Source organism: Sceloporus undulatus, chromosome 2, assembly GCF_019175285.1.
Source record: "Sceloporus undulatus isolate JIND9_A2432 ecotype Alabama chromosome 2, SceUnd_v1.1, whole genome shotgun sequence".
Taxonomy (NCBI): Eukaryota; Metazoa; Chordata; class Lepidosauria; order Squamata; family Phrynosomatidae; genus Sceloporus; species Sceloporus undulatus.
In genome coordinates this window covers 292951075-292971334 of record NC_056523.1, presented here as the reverse complement: position 1 = coordinate 292971334, position 20260 = coordinate 292951075, and the positions used below count along the sequence as shown (strand labels likewise).

The following is a 20260-nucleotide window of genomic DNA, read 5'->3' as shown; positions in this document are numbered from 1 at the left end:
AGCCTAAAGGTAGCATAGATATTTTTATTGTGTGATAAGTGAGGATCAGCATGTTCGCTTATTCATGTTACCACATGGCTTTTAAAAGCCATAAATTCCTTGGTCCTTACTAACAGCTGTGGCTCGTAATGTGGTACACTTTCTTCTACATCTGTCTAGTTAGTGCATTATCAAGCAATCTCACCCGGATGTTCATAGACTCTTACAACTGGCTTTCTCCCCTCTAAAGTCAATTGGAGTGTGTTAACTGCCGTAATTCATAAGCCATTTAAAGAAGATGTGTAAAACTTATGCACTATCAAATTTTAAATCTTTACAACATTTGAATGCCTCTTTTAGAACAATCATTTAGTTGAGGGTTTGGAGTTCAGCAGCATAGCCGCTGCCTGTTTACCAAAAAATTCTACGGAAAGCAAGAATTTTATGGAAATCTATTGAAGGAAATTATGTAAGATTGCAAATAAACCTTATTTTTATTCTACTAAACATTCTACTAAATGTTTCTTGGCAGTGTCTGAGAGCATAATGTTAACAAAGTGTGGAGCCCAATTTTCCATTGAATTGAATGGCAGTTGTCCAAGAAATCAGAATCCATTCCATTCCCATTCCTTTCAGTAGGGTTTGCATAAATCTTCCTGGCAGATTTGTAGCCATGGTCTCTCATCAAGCAGCCTTTTTTTCCTTGAGATATATTACCAACTTTTTAATACTTTACCTTAATAAATAATACTTCCTTTTCTATTTTTTATTTACAGTGTTTTTCACATCAGTTTTAAAGAATTAATATAGGATAGGATGTTCTACATAAATAGGTTTTTAAAAGTGTATTCAGTTTTTTTAAAAAAAACAAAACTTTTGATACAATCTTGGTGTTTTATAAACTTACTGGGGGGGTTTCATTCTCAACTGTAGCTGATACAGGTTTCCATTTGAGTCTTACGTATATCTCGTAGCAAATTTTAAAACTATATTGTGTGTGTATGTGTTTTAAGTTGAGATTTTGAGAGATACCTGAAGTGTAAATCAAGCAGTATATGTTTTTAAAGCATTCTTTTCTAAGAGTAATTGCATATTGAGATGTAATTGTTTAATCGACAATAAACTTTGGTTTGTTTGAAACTTCATCTGCTAATTTTTTATTGCATTTATTTATATCAGGAGTGTGATATGGAGTGCAGCTATCATCAGCCATAACAGGCATAGTAGGTGGGGAGGAATGGTGGAAATCACAGTCCAACTGTAAACATTTTGACTAAAATGGTCCAATATGAATATATAGATGTTTAGTTTAGCCATTCCATTTGGGCTTTCATTAGATAACAAAGATTTCACGGCTACAGGGAACAAGAATCACAACAAAAAGGGGATCTGGCTATTACTCAGTGGGAAATAATTTTCACAAAGGGTTTGAAAACAGGAGCAGGCTCTCTGCGACACTGCTGCTAAAATTCCTAAAACAGGAAACAAAGGCAGGAAAACAGGAGAGGATCAAGGCACAGCTGCTAAGATCCCTGAGAGTAATAAAAACAAAAGGTGGGAAAACAAGAGAGGGCTCTAGGAGAAAGTGCTGGTAAGATTCCTGATAATTAAAGAAAAGGGCACATGGATGGTTTTGAGGATACCAAGTATGGACCCACAAAGTATATTTCAGCTAGTATCTAAATAAGGCATCAGCTGACTGACTGGTTTTTCATACCTACAGATGAGAGTTTTGACTCAGATTTTGGAAGGAACTCACGTTTTGACCACAACTTTATGCTACAGCTGCAAAAGGAATCAACATTCATAATTTCATTGTTGGATGTAATGGCCCAGTACACAGGGGTGAGAAAAAGTCTGTGAAACTTGAGAATTGTCCTGTATTTCCAACCTAAAATGTAATTAGATCTTGATCTAACTTCATAATGGTAAAGAACAATAAAGAACCTGATTAAACAAAAGACACTAAAAATTAGGCATTGTTAACATTAGTTTATCCACAACTGATTCTGTCAGTGGCTGCAGTCCAGCATCCCCTCGGTGTAGTGTAAATACTGTATCCACACATGGATATATGCTGCATGAGCGCTACACATCCTCTGTGCAGAACAGCAACATGCATGATACATGTCAATTATTAGCTGTTGTTGTTTGATGGAAGAGACCACAAGGGCCACCCAGTCCAACCCCCTGCCATGCAGAAACTCAGAATCAAAGTACCCCTGACAGATGACAATCCAGCTTCTGTTTAAAGACCTCTAAAGAAGGAGACTCCACCACTCTCTGAGGCAGTGTGTTCCACTGTCAAACAGCTCTTATGGTCAGGAAGTTCTTTCTAATACATGATGTGTAATTGCAGTGCACAATATGTCAATGCAACACACAACGTACAATTGCAGTGTGCAAAGATAAGGCACAGAGGAGCATGCTGTCTGCACAATTCCACTTCTGCTGCTATCAGCAGAATACATCTTTTGTGACATGGTGACTTTTTGACCCTGCATGTTTAGTATGACTGACATAAGCATATATCCCAGCATAGCATAGTGGTTTGAGTCCTGGACTGTGACCAGCGATCAGCATTTGAATCCCCACTCAGCCATGGAAATCCACTTGGTGATTCTAGGCAAGTCAGATTATCTCAGCCTCAGAGGAAGCCCTCTGAACAAATCTTGCCAAGAAAACCCCATGATTGGATTGCCTTAAGTCAGAAATGCCCTGAAGGCATACAATTACACACTTACAACAACACAAGAAGGCACACAATAAGTCCCTAACTGGATGTCAGCCAATGTGTGAAAAACCATGTCTGAAAAAGTATGGGAACCTTTAGATTTAGTGTCTAGCAATGAGCAGCAATGATGTTTCTCACTGAGGCCAAAATAGAACATTGTTCCAGAAACTTTGGAGATCATATTTTATTGAACTTCAGACAGATGGCAATGTTCTTGGCACATCTTACCATGAACACCATTCTTGACCAGTCTTTTTCTAGTCATGGCCACTCACATTAGCCAAAGTGAGACTGGCTGGCAGATCCTTGGATGTTAATCTGGCTTTCTTTGTAATTAATCTAGACTGATGAACAGCAACAACTTTTCTGAGGCCCTCATATATATTAATTAATCATGGCACTGCGTGTTTTCATTCAAATACATGTTGAAGTCAAACTCACAATGTTTCTGTTTCTTTTGTAGGATGGGGCCGCCGAAAGTCACCTAATTAGTTTAGCACCTGGTTCTAATTATTCACTTTAACTGAACTCGTGCAACCAAGGATTCACTTAGCTTTGAACCTACCCTGACCCTTGTGTACTCATTGTTTGCTAATTTATGCATTGTTTTATTTCACAGGACCCAGAATTGGTTAATATAAACCTTATTGGATATTCAGAAAAGGTCTGGTTTTGATTCACAGAGGCTGTCATGGTAAAACTATGGAATTTCTGTCATCATTATTATGCTTTTCTGGCCATAGTAGTTCAATAATGGGCATTTGTATATGGGGCCCTTCAGCACTTATTTGTGCACATGGCTTATTAAGACAACAACGACAGGGATGATGATGGTGAACTTCATTTATATTGCATCTTTTCTCTAAATCTGGGACTCAAGGCAGCTTACTCATGAAAAAATTATAAACATATAAAAAGCCACTTTAAAACTGAATTAAACTAAGAACTATATTAAAAACATACGCTCTAAAATATTTTAAAAACAATGAAGAATGAAATTTAAAACAATACAACACTTACAGACCTTTCCCAATTCTAAAAGCTTATCTGAATAAAAAAAAGTTTTGGCCTGCTGACGAAAGGACAGAAAGGAGCAGCCCATTGTAGTCTCTATTCTGCTTTGGGCAGACCACACCTGGAATACTGTGTTCAGTTCTAGGCAAGAAAATTCAAGGGATATTAACAAGTTAGAGCATGTCCAGAGGAGGGTGAACAAAATGGTGAAAGGTCTAGAAACCATGCCCTATGAGGAGCAGACTTGGGAGCTGGGTATCTTTATCCTGGGGAATAGCTGACATGATAGCCGTGTTTAAATATTTGAAGGATTGTCATCCGGAAGAAGGAGCAAGGTTGCTTTCTGAAGCTCCAGAGATTAGGGGGCTATACAGATTGGAATGAAGGGGTGGTGAGACGCTACCCCTTTTCACCACAGATTGGGGCTGCGGCAACCACATGCCGCAGCCCTGATCCAGCCTTCAGAGGATGCAAAAAGGAGCAGCAGAACTCAGCTCCTTCTTGCACGCTCTAAAGGGTGCCATATCCACTGCAGCACAGCATGATGCTGCCCCTTTGGCGCTGCATTGTGTAGATGCAGCACCAGAGGTGTATCATCATGGTGTGTGCCATGTAAATGGGTGTAGGCCAAAATGGCACCCTGGGGGAGGAATCACAGCTCCACCGTGAGTCCTCCCACAGGCCAGCACAAAGTGCTGGTTTACTGTATATCCCCCTAGGACACAAAGCAATGGATTCAAACTACAAGCAACGAGATTCCATGTAAACATTAGGTAGAACCTCCTGAGGTAAAAGCTGTTCAACAGTGGAAGACACTCCCTCGGAGTGTGGTGGAGTCTCCTTTTTGGGAGATTTTTAAACAGAGGCTGAATGACCATCTGTAAGAAGTGCTTTGAATGTTGCATGGCAGAAGGTTGGACCGAATGGCCTTTGGGATCTCTTCTATGATTCTATAAACACCATTAAAAGTATGGCTGATACAACACTTAAAAAAAATTAAACAGCCACATTTATTACATTATTTTAAACCATTTTAAAAAGTCACTTAAAATATACAAATAACAATAATAGAGGCTCGACAGACGGGCAGGTCTGTGCTGCCCCTTTTAGCTCCACATCGTTACTGCAGCCACCAAATGGTGCAGCAATGATGCGCTCCCTCCTGGGAGCAAAAAAAACCTGCCTAAAGCAGGAAGGGGTGTGATTGGCCCAATTGCATCACTTCCTGCCTGCGCCATTTGGGCGGTGCATGATGCTTGCACCATCATGGCACCACCTGTGTAGAGTGTCCTCGTGGACTAGGGCTGCTGGGCATGTAAATGCCCAGCCACAGCTAGCCCTAGTTTACGGTGAGGATGTCACAAACTGCCTGTCTGTACCAGGCCATAATTACAAATACAACACAACTCAGATTAAAAGACCGTCTGCACTTAAAGGCCTTCACCTTTTGGCAGAAGAAGAGCATTCAAAGTTATGCTGATTTTATCCCAGTGGTAGTTTATCATCCTGGGAACTAGTTAGCCATTGATATCATTATCCCTCCATGGATTTGTCTAATCCCCTTTTAACATTGTCAGAGACTGTAAGGTGATAAAGATAGCTTCCCACTTTTTCCTGAGTTGCTTTTTTATTGAGCAATCCCACTGGTAGCAATAATGAAGCAACACTATCTGTACAAAAACTTAGTTAAGCTGAATTCAATTTGGAATATAATTAAAGCTTAGTTTTGTTCAGATAGTGATTTAACATGGATTATATCCGCAGGCTATCATTTACTATGGTCGTTGATGGCCTGGGGAGAGCAACTAAAAGAAAGAGAGACTAATCCTAAACATGTTTATTCTGGAGTAACTCCCATCTCAATTCAACTGGGTTTACTCCCTGGTAAGTGTACAGATTGCTGTCTAACAGTAGTAAGCTATCTCATGTGTCCTTTAATTGCCAAGGGAGGTCCTTGGCCCTTGTAATTTAGCAAGAGAAATTTGCTAAATGGCTTATTTCAAAGTGGCTAGGTAAAAGGCTTTCCTTTGTTCTATTTCTGGTGTGTAATGTAACACAGATCTTAGAGAAAGAAAAAAACAGCATTAAAAAGAATGTAAATTATAGGTTTCCAAGAATAAAACTGTTCACTTTGCTGTTGGAATAGAGGTTAACCAGGACCAGTGTATAAAAGTGATGTTTAAAATAGCACAGAAACCTCTTGCTTCTTTTTAATCATTTGTAATGAAACTTCCAGAGCAATGTTCAGAATGTCCTGCAGTGCTATATTTTCATATCACCAGCATATGCAAAACCCAGAATAAAGAGGTTTGAATGCCACATTGCCTAAGTGTTGGGCACATGTATACATTAATATGTGCATGTATGGATATATGTGCATGCATTCATGCACACACAAGCCCAACCATTAGGAAAAGTGGTGTGGACTCCTCAACTGGTGTCTCCAATTCCCCATTTCTCCTCTGTTGGAGGACAGAACTGTGTACTGTGAGTCCACTGCAAAGCCTAAAGAAACCTGTTCTCTGCAGGCATGTCAAAAACATTCTGATATAGTATCAGCCCTGAAACAAGATTCAGCTGCCAATCCAGTCAGTTTCTGTATGTGGAATAGGCAAAGATAGGAACTAACTGGTTAAAACCAATCAAGGTATCAACTGAATTTTCTAATGTGAAAGGGCAACTGAATTAAATGTATTTTTTTTTAACCAAAATGATTGGCTGCACTTAGAATGTCAACATTAACTTAATTCCAGGAATGCGCTATTCATTAATTTATTAATCAATTACATGACAGAGAGTGCTAAAATGCTAAGAAAAGCAAATTCTCCCAGATGGTTCTTTACCCAAAGCCAATTTCTCTTGTATTTTTGCAAAATGACACAATGACTTTTGTTAGTCTCTCAGGACTGGGGAATGCAAACCAACCATTGTGTTTTACATGGCTGAGCTGAGTATCCCCTAAACATCTAAGATCTCCCTCCTTGGAGGTCTTTAAACAGAGGCTGGATGGCCATTTTTGGGTATGCTTTGATTGAGGGTTCCTGCATGGCAGGGCGTTGGACTGGATGGCCCTTGTGGTCTCTTTCAACTCTATGATTCCATGATTCTAATTTCAAGGTTACAATGGAAGAAAGTGGCCTTCTCTGGCTCTAGATGACTCTTCTGTATTCTATGCTGGAAAAGGGTTTTGGATGGGCTGAATTAGAAATGAGCTTTTTAAAAATGCATTTTATTTGTTTTCTTTTAAAAATTCATTTTATCTGTTTCCAAGTACAAAACAGGGATTGGGCGTATAATCTTAGCATTTTTCAGCTTCCTTGTGGTAAGGTTTTTATTCAAATATATTTGCACTGAGCTTTCTCATGATGTGTGCGAAGAATGACAGCTGCATCTTGGTTGCTAGGATGAGTTCAGCCTTGATCTGTTCAAGGGCTTATTTATTTGTCTTCTTGGCCATCCATGGTATCCTCAGCACTCTTCTCCAGCACCATATCTCAAATGAGATGATTTCCCCTTTCTCTATCCGCTTTCTTCACTGTCCAGCTCTTACATCTCTGTACATGGTGATGAGAAATACACTCAGACTTTAATGCTAATTTTCACACAAAACCCAGACTTTCGCCTAGTCACCCATTTACCTTTTGCCTGTTTACTTTCAGTTTTGTCTCCTGCTTGGTCACTTAGGGACACAGAGCAATCTCTTGAGATTTCAACCAGCACCCTAAGTTTTGGTAATCCCATACTGTAGAAAATTGAGGGTGTCAGATGGTGGTGGTAGGGGGAACATGAGCTAGCTGTCCTTTTCCAGCCTAACTTCAAAGGGCCTAGGTTTTTGACGATAATATGGATAGAAGGCATGAATGCTGGACTTGTTGAAGAAAGTTAAGGCAAAAAATGTAATAATAATAGTAAAATATTTTGAGCGATGGGCAACATATTTGGGGTGGGCTGTTTGCTGGAGAAGCAGCCTGGTATTTATGTTAATTGTGGTATGAGTGCAAATCCCTCTGAAAGGAACCTTAGGAAAGTAGGGCATTTTAAAAAAGAATCTAGTGAAGTAGTGTTTGTTTTTTAAGTGTCTTAAGTGTTAATAACATGTGTGGACTAGCCTTACTATTATGAAAAGCAAAGGCTAACTGTTGCCACCTACTGGACAGCTGAACTTCCTATAGATTCAGAAGCTACTTCCCTTCAAATGCTGGAGAATTGCATCTTGAGGTCAGGAACTGTCAACTTATGGTGACCACATACATTTCATAGGTTTTCTTAGGTGAGGAATCCTCAGAGGTGGTTTTGCCAGTCCCTTCCTCTGAAATATAGCCTACAAAACCTGGTATTCTTTGGTGATCTTCCATCCAACTTCCTGCTTAGCTTCCATGATCAGACAGGATGTGGTGTCTTTTAAGGTATAATGTCTCCATCTGTGGAGGTGAAGGTGTCAGAAATGGGCAAAAATGGGTAAAGTAAAAGCAGCTTCATTAAAGTAGGGAAAGTGAACTCAGGAAGTTGCATGTAGTTCCAAAACCTTTCCCCTGCAACTCAAAGCCTTGAAGGACAGACCCAAAGCAATAAGAATCGTTGTTTTAAAAAAGAAAAGGGAAAAAAATAATTGCCTCCTAATTGCTAAAACCACTACAAAAGCACATCAAACAGCAGAAGCTGGGCTTTATTTACCCTCTCAGAATGGCTAAATTCTCTCTCCACCAAATTGTCTGTCCAGTTTAAATCCAGATGTGAACAGCTGTTTTGCTTCATCTTTGATTTGGGGTTGAAACACCTTGTCAAGGGGTGGGACAGGAAGGGTAAAAAATGCTCCACAACACAGGTGCAATTGCCCATGCTTAGTATATAGGATGCATGCCAATGAAAATCTTAATCCAGACTTATTTGAATAATGAGTAAATCTGGAAGGTAAAAATGTCTTCCTGAGATTGGAGAGGCCTGGCTGCTTCTCTTTGGCATGTGAAGTTTGAGATATCTATCTATCTATCTATCTATCTATCTATCTATCTATCTATCTATCTATCTCAATTTACTTACTGACCAGGAGTGAATTTTTAAAAAAAATTGGAAAAAGCAAAAAAAAACAACAAAAAAACAAAAAAAAAAACTTTCTTAAAGTCCAAAACAGCCCAGCTGGCAATATCAAACAACAGGGCTTTTGCTTTGCAGGCTTTTCAACAAATCATTACCTGCCTCCCCTTTGAAACATTTTTTCTAGAACTTACACATAGAAAAAAAAATTCCTTTTCACAAAGAAAGTCATTTGTATAGGATCATCTCTAGCTGATTTTTTATTTTAAAAAACCTAGAAGAGATACACTAGCTTAGAAGGATTTACACCCACAAACTAAGTTATGAACAGAACATAATGGTTTCAAAGAAACCCAAAATATCTCTTCTGTTTGTAGAATTCTAGCTTCTCATTGCTGTTTATACCAATTATGACAATGGCAATTTATCTAAACAGTGTTTAGATAATTAGGCTTCCAAACATGGCATGATGGTTCCCATGGCCATGACAGAATCACGTGCAATTTGTGATTTGCCAAAAAGGTTAACAAAAGTGAAAGCATTAACAACATTGAATATTCTGTTGATCGACCTGTATGAAACATCCATACTAATTAAAGACAAGCCTTTTGTCCCCTAATTTAGGTGAGCAATAGTCTCCTTGTTGTATGATGTAGACTTAATGTTAAGTTTCAAACATACCACAAGAAACTACAGAAACCAATTAGCTCACTTAGATCACTTAGCTTCAGATTTATTATAACTTTAGCATTCTTCTGTAATCATGTACTTATATACAATGACAGCTGGTGGCTTTCACATCAGTCTGGGTTTTAATTCAGCACCAGATAGGTCCACCACTTTGGACAGCTTCTTGAAAATTCAAACTAAAACCCAGAAAGGATTTGCCACCCTGTTAACATAGGTGTCACCAACCATCACAGCTTACATATCTGCTTCCTGGACTCTAAAGTGTCATGAAACTGTGGAGGCTCATATGATAACAGAAGCATGATGCACCGTGTTGCATTGCTGAGAATCACAGGCAAAAGGAATGAGCCTACACCTTTTCAAGCTGTTGCACTGGTTGCTATCTGAGACATGTTCCAAAAATCCTCAAGCAGAAAACCTTGTGTATCTAGTCACATATGGACTAGATACAAGGTGAGGGTTTTGGAAACCTCCAGCCCTGGGTCCAAAGTCTGCGCTTAGCGGCTGTTTCAGCACTCAGTGAGTTGGCTGACTTCATGTGAAAGTAATGTTGGCTGGTTCTCATGGCTTTGAAGCTGGTGGGAACCATATGACTCTCAGCTGGGGCTGAGTACAAAAGGTGAGAGAGTAGCAGATGAAGCACAACCATTTAGGGACCAGGACCAAGATAACCCAATAGTGGATCACTTGCACAATTGACTGCCAATCTGAGAGTGTGTGGCAGCACCAAGTGCATATAACCCAAGTGAAGGTTATTTCACAGATGTTGCCCTAAACAATGCTTTGAAAAGAAAGGGAAACTACCTCAGTGGTGAGACTCCTGCTTCCTTAAGAGGAAGAGTCTCTGCTACTAAAGCTGGCTAGATCATGTACACAGAATTTGGTTTGAGTGTGAATTGCCTAGCCAGCTTGGGAATGATCGTGGATGCATGTTCCTGTGTTTGTCTTAACTTGGTTGCACAGGGCAGTTGATGACAAGCATAGAGGACCTCCCCACCAAAAAACAGACACACACTCATTTCATACTGTTGTGCACAAAAAAGCTCTGAAACTCTGCAGTTCTGCAATGTGCTGTATGTACCTGTTGAGAGCCAGTGTGGCATAGTGGTTTAAGTTTTGGACTGAGACATCAGAGATCTACTTTCATATCTCCCTGATCCTGGAAAAAAGCGGTTGCCCGACTCGGCGGGCTGACCGCTTTGCCGCTAGACACAGCGAACGACTACAAGCCCCAGAGTGCTCTGGGGCTTACCCCAGCTCCCTATTGGTGCGCGAGGCGAAAGGGAGGCCCTTCCGCCCCGCGACGCCCTGGGAGCTGGGCTTGGTGACCGGGAGTTCCAGTCCTCCAGGGCAGATGATTGGTTCAGCTGCCCTGGAGAGGCGTCTCCTGGTCAGGTGGTACTGAGGGCGGGGCTTAGGTCTATATAGGCCGTGCTGCCAGCCCCGGCCCTCAGTCGGCGCTTGGCTCCGGATGGTTAGGAGCCAAGCAGGAAGGGAGGAGGAGCGGAGCCTTCTCCCACCCACCCACCGCTTGGGTTTGGGTTTTTTGTCACAACTTTGGGGCGGCAGCATAGGCCAGGATATGCACGGTGTGGTACCAGGGCTACGGAGCTCTGGTTTGGGAGTCAGTCGGGACCCAGGGGCGAATAGGGCAGGCGTATGGCCATTGCGGGGGCCATAACGCGAGAGCGCCTCCCGGTGACTAGGGGCTTAGCGAATATGTGAACGCATGGCAGAGATGCGGTCATACGGTGTTCCTTAGCCCCTAGGTCATCCCAATGCCTGGTGGGTGCCAGGTTGTGGTTAATCAGACAAACGTGGGGTTGTTTGATTTCGCAGATCCTGACCTCATGCTTTGTGCCAACCCTACCAATGGTTTGCTTAATAAAGTTGTGGCCTTTCCTCCAGCACGGTCTCCTGTGGTTATTCGGCAGCAGCATCTGAGGCAATTTACTGCATGACCAAGCAGAGTCATTTTCTTCAGTTTGACCCACCACACTGTGTAAGTTATGAGAATAAAGTGACAAGGATGAGAGCCTTGAACTAACTGGAAGAAAGACAGGATAAAAATGGCCGAATGTATGGACTAACTGCATATATAAAATAGCCACTATATAATTATTTTAAAAAGTGCAAAGCTGATGTCATATGGGAGAAGATAGCAAGGATGGGAGAAAAAAGCAAGGCCTTCTCTGCTGTGAATTGATTCCCTTTGTAGGGCTTCATGCTGCTGCAATGCTTGTATGTGTGTTTGTGTGTATGAGAGAGACAGTGCCAAAGATAGTCGTTCTGAAGTAGAGAAACTGGTTAATAAGCATCCACAATATCTCTTCTCTAAGTTCCAACTCCTTATGCAGTAGCCTGTTTCTTTTTAAAGTTATATAAGAAGACTTTCTTGCAGGCAGGCAGTTTTATTAGAAATGGGTGCATGGTGCAATGGGGACAAGGTAATAGTGTCCCCCATTTTTAGCACCATGCTCTTAGAAAACCCAAGACACCCATCAACTACACAACTGGAGGAATGTGGAAAAGAGCCAAGAGCAGAGCAACTGTGAGAATGGGAAGTGCAAATGAATGCAATTTGCAAGAGTATCTCAGGTTGCACTTGCCTGTGCAGTGAACAGTGGGGGAATATTGCTTGCCTACAGGAGGACTTCACCACACATTATGGATTTTTTTTAGATGATGAATAAAATGTTTAAGACAAAGTGTTTGTATATTTACTGCCCCCTCCACATTATTTCTAAAAAAAATGTAGCAGGTGGAGACATTTATGTAAGATTATGTATGTGTTGCTGTTGTGTGCTTTCAAGTCGTTTCTGAATTATGATGACCCTAATATCATGGGGTTTTCTTGACAAGATTTGTTCAGAGGAGGCTTGCTGTGGTCTTTCCCTAGTAATCACTTAATTGTAATTCCTGGTCTTGGTTACTCTTCTGAATTCTTTTTATGGGAATGAGTGCTTTATGTCTGCTTGGCACTATGAAGACTACAGAAGACAAAACAATCTTCTTGGTTTTACTAATGTTGATTGTTTGTTTTTGTATGCTCCTCATATATTGGCAAAAGTGATTGCTTAGAGTTCAACTGTCCCTTACAGTTCAAGGGCTTGTAGTTCTATCTGTTAGCAATAATATTTAAAAATATTAAAGATTAAATTGTAATTATATCCTGAGTAAACTAGACTTTTAACGTACCACAGATGATATTTTTATGCTACATCAAGTCATACATAGGGCATTTTATACTCCTAAAGTAACAAATGAATTTTCAATAATGTTGCAACTTTTCAATTTTTCTTAAAAGTACTGTTTTCTTCCCCCCCCCCCCTCCAAACCTGGAAAAATAGTTTCAAAATTTCTGGCAATTTTACACCTCTATGTTCCTTTAGAAGTCTAGTGTATTTGGGTGACACTCTGTCTCTTCACTGATTAGTTGTCATTTTAGGTGTGAATGAAAAAGCTAGTAGTTTGAACTATGCTATGACTCTGGAGACCAGGGTTCAAATTCCCACTCGACCTTGGAAACCCACTGAGTAACCTTAGCCACATCACAGTCTCTCAACTTCAGAACAAGGCAAAGGCAACTCCACTGCCTCTGAATGAATTTTGCTAAGAAAAGCCTGTGATAGGTTTACCTTAGTGAAGTCAGAAATAACTTGAAGGCACACAACAACAACAACAACATGACAAAGCTCATAAACAACACTGCTACCTACTGTTTTTTGTATGTGTGCAAGGGATAGGACTTTTTTCACTGCTGTTCCTTATCACTGAAAATTAACTGCAGTTGAAGAGGTATGACTGATTTTGGATGGTCTGTATATGAAGTACAAGTTAATCACAGTATTTGTGTGAAATTGGTGGCACTTACTTGGTGGGAACATTAATTGGTTTGGCTTGTGTTCTGGAAATATAAAGACATTCTAGGAAGTACTTCTAATTTTAGATAAGTGAAAGGAGCATGTGTATTTTTTGATATTTGCATCCCATGCATTGCACCTGTCCCCCAAATAATTTGAGTACCTAGTATAGCAATTCCCTGGCTTACAGATATTTTTTGTGCAGCACAAGGTTAGCCTCTTTGCACACATACTGTAATTGTATTGCAGGATTATACTGCTTAACTGATTAAACCTCAAACAAATTAAGAACAAAGTGAAACCCTAGCCTATTTAATCTTTTTATTTTTCACATTTATATATATGTACATTAAAATGGTCTGACAGTTTTATACCAATCAGAACAAATGTGTGGGCTTGCACCAAAAGAAAATAATATACACATTTAATATATACTGCTTTATTGTTTGCCGTAGCCACTTGGATTCCCAGTATTTCTTAAATATCTCCAACTCCATACTGTTGAGCCTGAAATTCCTGGAAGTCCTCTGGGATGGTATCTGAAAAGTGGAAGGGAGACAAAAGATCAGTCTCTGTTCTATTGTTTCTATTAAACTAATGAGCATTTTATTTTCAAATTTTAGATTAGTAAATGCTGTATATCTGTTAAGAGACAAGCATAAAGCTTTTTTTCTTTAAAAAAAAAATCCACTCTCTTGTTCACTAATCAAATATAATGAAACCATGTGTCATGGCTCAGTTCTTTGTTTTGTCCCACTCCAGTCACAATCCTGACAAAATCCCCATTGCACTCCTGCACGGAACTTACTCTTAGGGGGAAAGGCTCCCATCACCACTAAATGGGAGTTTTTCTCCTAAATCCAGTGAAAGGGAATCTTTAGGAGCCCTGGTGGCGCAGTGGTTAAATGCCTGTACTGCAGCCACTCACTCACAAACCACAAGGTTGCGAGTTTAATATTAGCCAGGAGCTCAGTTTGGCATCCTTCTGAGGTTGCTAAAATGAGTACCCAGCTTGGGGGCAATTAGCTAACACATTGTAAACCGCTTAGGGAGTGCTTAAGTACACTGATAAGCGGTATAGAAATGTACTTGCTATTGCTATTCCATCAGGATCACATATGAGGAATGAAGAGGTAAACATTCCCTTCCCACATACTACACTAAGTGAAAATCTAAATTGGGTGAGATATTAATTTCTTTCTAAACAGATTTTGGCAAAGTGACTTTTTTTGGACTATAAAATCTTCCAGCCAGGATACTGCAGGTTTCTGGGAGTTGTAATCACCAAAAGTAACATTGCAAGACCTATAAAACTAACACATTTGTGAACAACACCTACATTTCCTCACTTGACTCTCTATGTGGCCTTCATGGGAACCACATCATTGTGCAGAAAGTAGAGAAAACTCTAGCTCATACATATGCAGGTTCTGATAGCCAAGCCAAAAACTCTAATTGCCAATCCTCTTTATCTCTTGCCCCAAGAGAAGGGCCAACTGGGTGCATGGCTGGTTGGGATTGCTCTGCCTATCTTTGCAGCTTCAGAGTGGAATGAAGAACAGTTGCAAGAGGATGGCACATTTGCTATGGTGAGGGGAATTCTTGACATTTTCATGCCAGTCAATCAGAGACTGGATTTGTGTCAACATAAGAACCCATAAAATTAGCTAAGGTAAGTAGCTCAATCCTATGCAAATTTACCTGGAAATTCAATGGGCCTTCTTTCCAAGTAACATCACACAGACACAGTACAAGAGCTACTTTTATTGTCAGCAGGTATATATCCTTTGGAGTGATAGTTTCTATGACTAAGTTACATGTGGCTGGTTTCTGACTTCAGTGCTTGTTCAAACTCTTTGTAAATTGCTTCCAGTAGGATGGCTCCTGCTGCTCCGAGAATCAACTACTTATAGGAGGCCATGGCTAAGATGTCTAATGCTGGTGGAGCACAAGCTCCACTAGAGTACACATCTGGATGGAGGTAACAGAAGGTATAGTGGTAGTGGAACAGCATGGTTAGTATCTTCCCAGCCATTCTAATTGTTGGGGGGGAGGGGGGAAACAGAGCTGTGACAATGTGCTGCTGCCCTGTGGGTCAACAGGAAAATAGTTTGTGCAAACAGGTGCTGGATGCCTCCTTAACCAAGTATTTAGATCACAGTTGGGCAGGATCCAGAGCTCAGATGGCAGCACTACCCAATTTTTGGCTTCTCCAGAATTCTGGAAGGCCTCATTGCAGTCATTATTTTGGGTAAGTGACTTCCAGCTACCTCTCTGGCTGTTTGAATGTTGGAGGATCATGATATAGCAGGTAACAACTTTGCAAATTTTTTTTATTCTTTAAATATCTTTTTTTTTGTTTGTGAAATTTATTTGGGGGAGTGCCAGGTCCCCTTGTGGTTTGGTGAGGTATCAGGGCTTGCTCTGGGACCACATGTGGCCTTCAGGCTGCACAATTCCAACCCTGGACTAAATGTAAAACCACCAGCATAACCAGGAGTTACACCAGCATAATGACCACAGGATTCTGCCCTGCTTCAACCTATGGTCACCCCATGCATCCCATAACTATTCAGATTATTATTATTATTATTATTATTATTAAACTTTATATTTATAAAGCGCTGTAAATTTACACAGCGCTGTACATAAAATCTTTTTAATTAGACAGTTCCCTGCCCTCAGGCTTACAATCTAAAAAGACATGACACAAAAGGAGAAGGGAGTGGTGATTCAGATGTGATTTTTGTGAGCATACATTGGCGGGTTACACACCGCCATGAAAGTACGGAGTCAGTCCGTACTAGGGTTAGGAAGGTGCGGTGCTTCCACACACCCCTAACCCTAGTACGGACTGAGTCCGTACAAAATGGCGGCTCCCCTTCCACATGGGGGCCGCCATGATATGTCACGACCGCGCCGCCTCTATACGGGGCGGCGTGGACGTGACGGCGTCGGTCCACGCCAGGGCACTTAGTGCGCCCTTTCCGCGGACCAGGAAGGAGCTCCGTTTTGGAGCTCCTTCCTGGTTTGCGACGCCGCTTTGTGTCTCTGGGCGCAGGCTTCAGACAGGTGTGCCCAGCGAAGCAAGGGAGAAAGGGGCCAAGCGGCCCCTTTCTCCTCCTCCCCACCCATTTTGCCGCTTCCCCGCAGCCTGAAAAGCGGCGGATCGGGGCCTCAGCGGCTGCCGTTCTGGCAGCTGAGGCCCCGATACACCGGGGAAAGGGGCGGGTGCAGCCCGTCCCAAATGGGCAGTCTGTAACCCACCATTATTGTCTTCCTATTTCCAAAATGCTCTATATTGTGCCAGAATTAACGTTTTTCTTTTCATGTAACAGCCAACTGAAAACTTGTCAATCTCTCAAGTGTATCTTTTGCATTTATACAGCAGATGAATATCAACACCTGAGTAGCCTAGAGACAAGCTAAATCATATTCAACATGGAGTATCTCATATATTTGGCAAAGATACAGACTCAATTATTCAATTCTCCTACAGCAGTTTTTTCTCTTTTTCCAGTTGTTCCTTTGAAAAGACCAGAAGATGGTGCAATTACCATTGCAGCGATACTTTAGATTGGACCAAATAATGTTTTCCTGAGAGAAGCAGAAAACACCAAGTCTCCCTCCACGCATGGTTGTGTCTATGGTCACTCCAGAATCTGCCACCAGGTCAGAGCCTTCATAAAATCTTGCCCTTTGAAAATGGAACAGATAGGTCGATGTGAGTTTTGTGTCACCTGGTCCTCTACTGATACATATATCCATACAGAACTACTTCCCTCTGTCTTCAAAAGAGCTTATTCCCAAGGAAAGATAGTGCACGACATTTTGCTATCCTAAGACAAAGCTAAATGCTGAACCCCACATCCACCCAAGTCAAGGTTCATAGTAACCAACACCAGTCATGTTACTTTGGCTCACAAGGAAAAAAAACACCACAATCATGTTTTCCCCCTATCTGACTGTAAAAATACAATAATATCAAACTAATTATCTTAATATTTCCTCTTTTACAACATCCAAAATATGTTGCCTAATGTGACCATCTAATATTGCCTAACAGTAGGGCTACCATTGCTCCTAGATCACTATGTACAGTATGTACAATATCTACAGCTTACGTGGGTTTTGTTGAGGCTTAGATTGAAACTAAATATCAAGCTAGATATGCTATGACAGCACTAGTATGGATCCCGTATAATATGTTGCTGAGAAATGGTGGATGTAGGAAGGATTATGTGTTCTGCTGTCTTTCAGTTCTCTCTTGCTAATCTTTCTTCTGCCCACATTACTGTTACTGGCAGCATTGCTTGGATCTACACATTACATCCTGGGCTTCAGTACTCATGTATCGCACAGCATGAAAACTCCTCAGAGACAAATTTGGAAATAAAACAATCAAAAGCATGGGCCAAGTTCCTGTTTGAGGCTAGCAGAGCACGTACAGTTTGGCCAGCATCCTTACATAGAGGTCTGGAAAAGCAAAAATCACCATCCAGGTAGCAGCATATCCCAGCAGCCAATGTGAGGCTGTTTAGTTTGGGGGATGGAGTGTTGCACACAGGTGTTATGGATCAGACACTTTACAGCTTGGGCAAAACTATGGTGTAAGGAGACACTGGATACCACTTTATGCAATGTCAGAAAAAGTGGTAAAGCCAGCATAAATGCCACCCTAGTGTAAAGATGTGTCTTGCAAATATAGAGGAAACATCCTGATAAATGTTAAGAGCCAAGTAAAGGGGAGATAAGAAGCTTATGACTACTCAGCTCCCTTTATATCATAACCATACGTATCTGCCAGTAAATGTGTTAACTATGAAATTACACTTCAGAACATGCAGGATTCATCTACTCTGCAGGAAAGGGGCTGAAAAATATTTTAAATATCCTAAAAACATCACTTTAGTGTCTCTATGGTGTCCATACTCTTTTTGTAAACAAGTTTCATTTCCAATCCACTTTATCAATTTGTCATAACAAGTGAAATTTGCAACTTTTATGCCAAAGGTGGTTATCATGTGCCTTCAAGTCACTTCTGATTTATGGCAACCCTATCAAAGAGTTTTGTTGGCAAGATTTATTCAAAGGTGGCTTGTCCCTGGCTTAGGCTGAGAAAGTGGGATTTGCCAGCCAGTGGGTTTCCATGGCTGAGTGGGTATTCAAACCCTGGTCTCCTAGTTCATTGCGAAAGGGTGTGAAACATTTTTGGGTCTGGGGTCAAAACTTGAATTTGAGAGGAGTCTGAGGTATTCCAGCTGTGGGCAAGGCTAAAGAAAGAAAAGAATGAAGGAAATTTTAAAAAGAAGTGTCCTTTTTTGCACCATCACTTTACCTAATATATCCAATCTGAGGTCTGTGTTGGAGGAACCAACGGTAGGAAACTTTATCTTTCCAGCCAACATTTCGAGGGTCTTTCCACAGCAATCTGACTTGGTCATTAGTGTCCCCAGTGTGCCAAAGTGAATTTCTAAGATGTTCTCCGGGCCCAGTCTTTGATTTTACAGCCTACATAAAAACAAGTACAAAGACAACTCAAATAGAAAAAGCAGACAATATAACAATATTTTTCCAGAGAATTCTGAGGAAAACCAGAAACAAAAATTTCCATTCTATAATAGGCGAAATTCACCCAAATGAACCAACATTAGAAACCACACTTGATGAACATCCTGCCCATTTAATTTCAGTGCATACTAATGAGATTTTGCCCTTTTTGGCACAAGCCAGTACCTTGAGTTGAATCCCAGGTTCTGCAACAGCTCTGAATGGAGTTGCTTGCCAATAGGTCTGTTCTGTCTGTTTCCACATCACTACATAAAAGCTGGAGCTGTCCTGGTAACCAAAGATGAAGCCAGCGTAGTCATCATCTGTCACTGTGTTCACATGGAAAGTGCCTTCAAAATCAACTCCATTGAAAGCTGTGTAACCTGTTCAATGTATAGGAAGAAGAATCTTTTAGAATACAATTCAGATTATTCATGACTAGTGACTGTATTGGCTGAATTGCATTCCAAAAACATCTGGAAACCATCATGTAGAGAAATCTACACTAATAATTGTTATTCCTTTGGATCCAAGAGGTCCAGTCCAAACCACCCGGAAAACTCATTTAATAGGCAACAAGATATTCAAACCATCTAGGACCCTGATGCCTACTCCAGCCTTCCCCAACGTGGTGCTGACATGAGGGGATTGTGGTCCAACATGCAGTAGGCACAGATCTACTATTCTCCTCTGTCTGAAATCAGAGCTCAAGCAGGGATTTTCTCCCATTCTGCAACCTTGAGAACTTAGTCAAAGGTGCTGGGGACTGAACTTGGGCCTTAAGATCAGAATCCTGTTGGTCACTAGCATAGCCCTAGTTATGCCAGCATAAGTTCATTTTTTAGTCATTGTGTAAGGAGGTATCCAGTACCTTCTTGCACAATGCCTTTCCAAGGGTAGTTGGAGGCTCCTGGCCACAACTCCATACACATACTTCAGCCACTGAACAACAGGGTTGTACCCAGGTGTCATCTGGCCCTCTTTGCCCACTTGGGAAAGAAGCAGAAATCTTCATCCTTGTCAGGTGGGATAAGGCTGTTTCAGCTGTTCTGCCTTCCCAAGGGCAGCTAGATGATAATCAGATATGCATCTGCTGCCAATCTGTGCCACAGATATGAAGCTCACCCATGACTGCCAATGCATGCCCAGAAAGAATAAGAAGCTTTTACACACACACACACACCCCACCACCACCACCAGCACACTGGCATTTATTTACACTTCACCAGAGGGCCAATAGGATCTTTTCTTACGTATGCAAAATATGTCTCCAGCAATAAGCTATGGCCCTGGTCTTAGGAGAGAAAGCAATATCACAATTGATTCTAAAACTCCCCTCTCCTTGTCCAACAAGAGACTAGTACTCTGGAGATAAGATACCTTTCAGCAATATTTT

At 41.0% G+C, this 20260-nt stretch overlaps 2 protein-coding genes across 2 annotated transcripts in view; both read right to left on the bottom strand.

Annotated features, from left to right (window-relative positions):
• Positions 1-20260, bottom strand: part of THBS4 (thrombospondin 4) — a 553455-nt gene that overhangs the window by 471126 nt on the left and 62069 nt on the right. The window lies entirely within an intron of this gene.
• Positions 13627-20260, bottom strand: part of LOC121921694 (thrombospondin-4-like) — an 8458-nt gene continuing 1824 nt past the window's right edge. Inside the window, exons 2-5 of the mRNA XM_042450137.1 lie at positions 19051-19247; positions 18653-18825; positions 16872-17011; positions 13627-13853 (exon numbers count right to left, since the gene is read on the bottom strand). Coding sequence (XP_042306071.1) covers positions 13792-13853; positions 16872-17011; positions 18653-18825; positions 19051-19247 — 572 coding nt within the window. The 3' untranslated portion in view covers positions 13627-13791. The remainder of the gene's footprint in view (positions 13854-16871; positions 17012-18652; positions 18826-19050; positions 19248-20260) is intronic.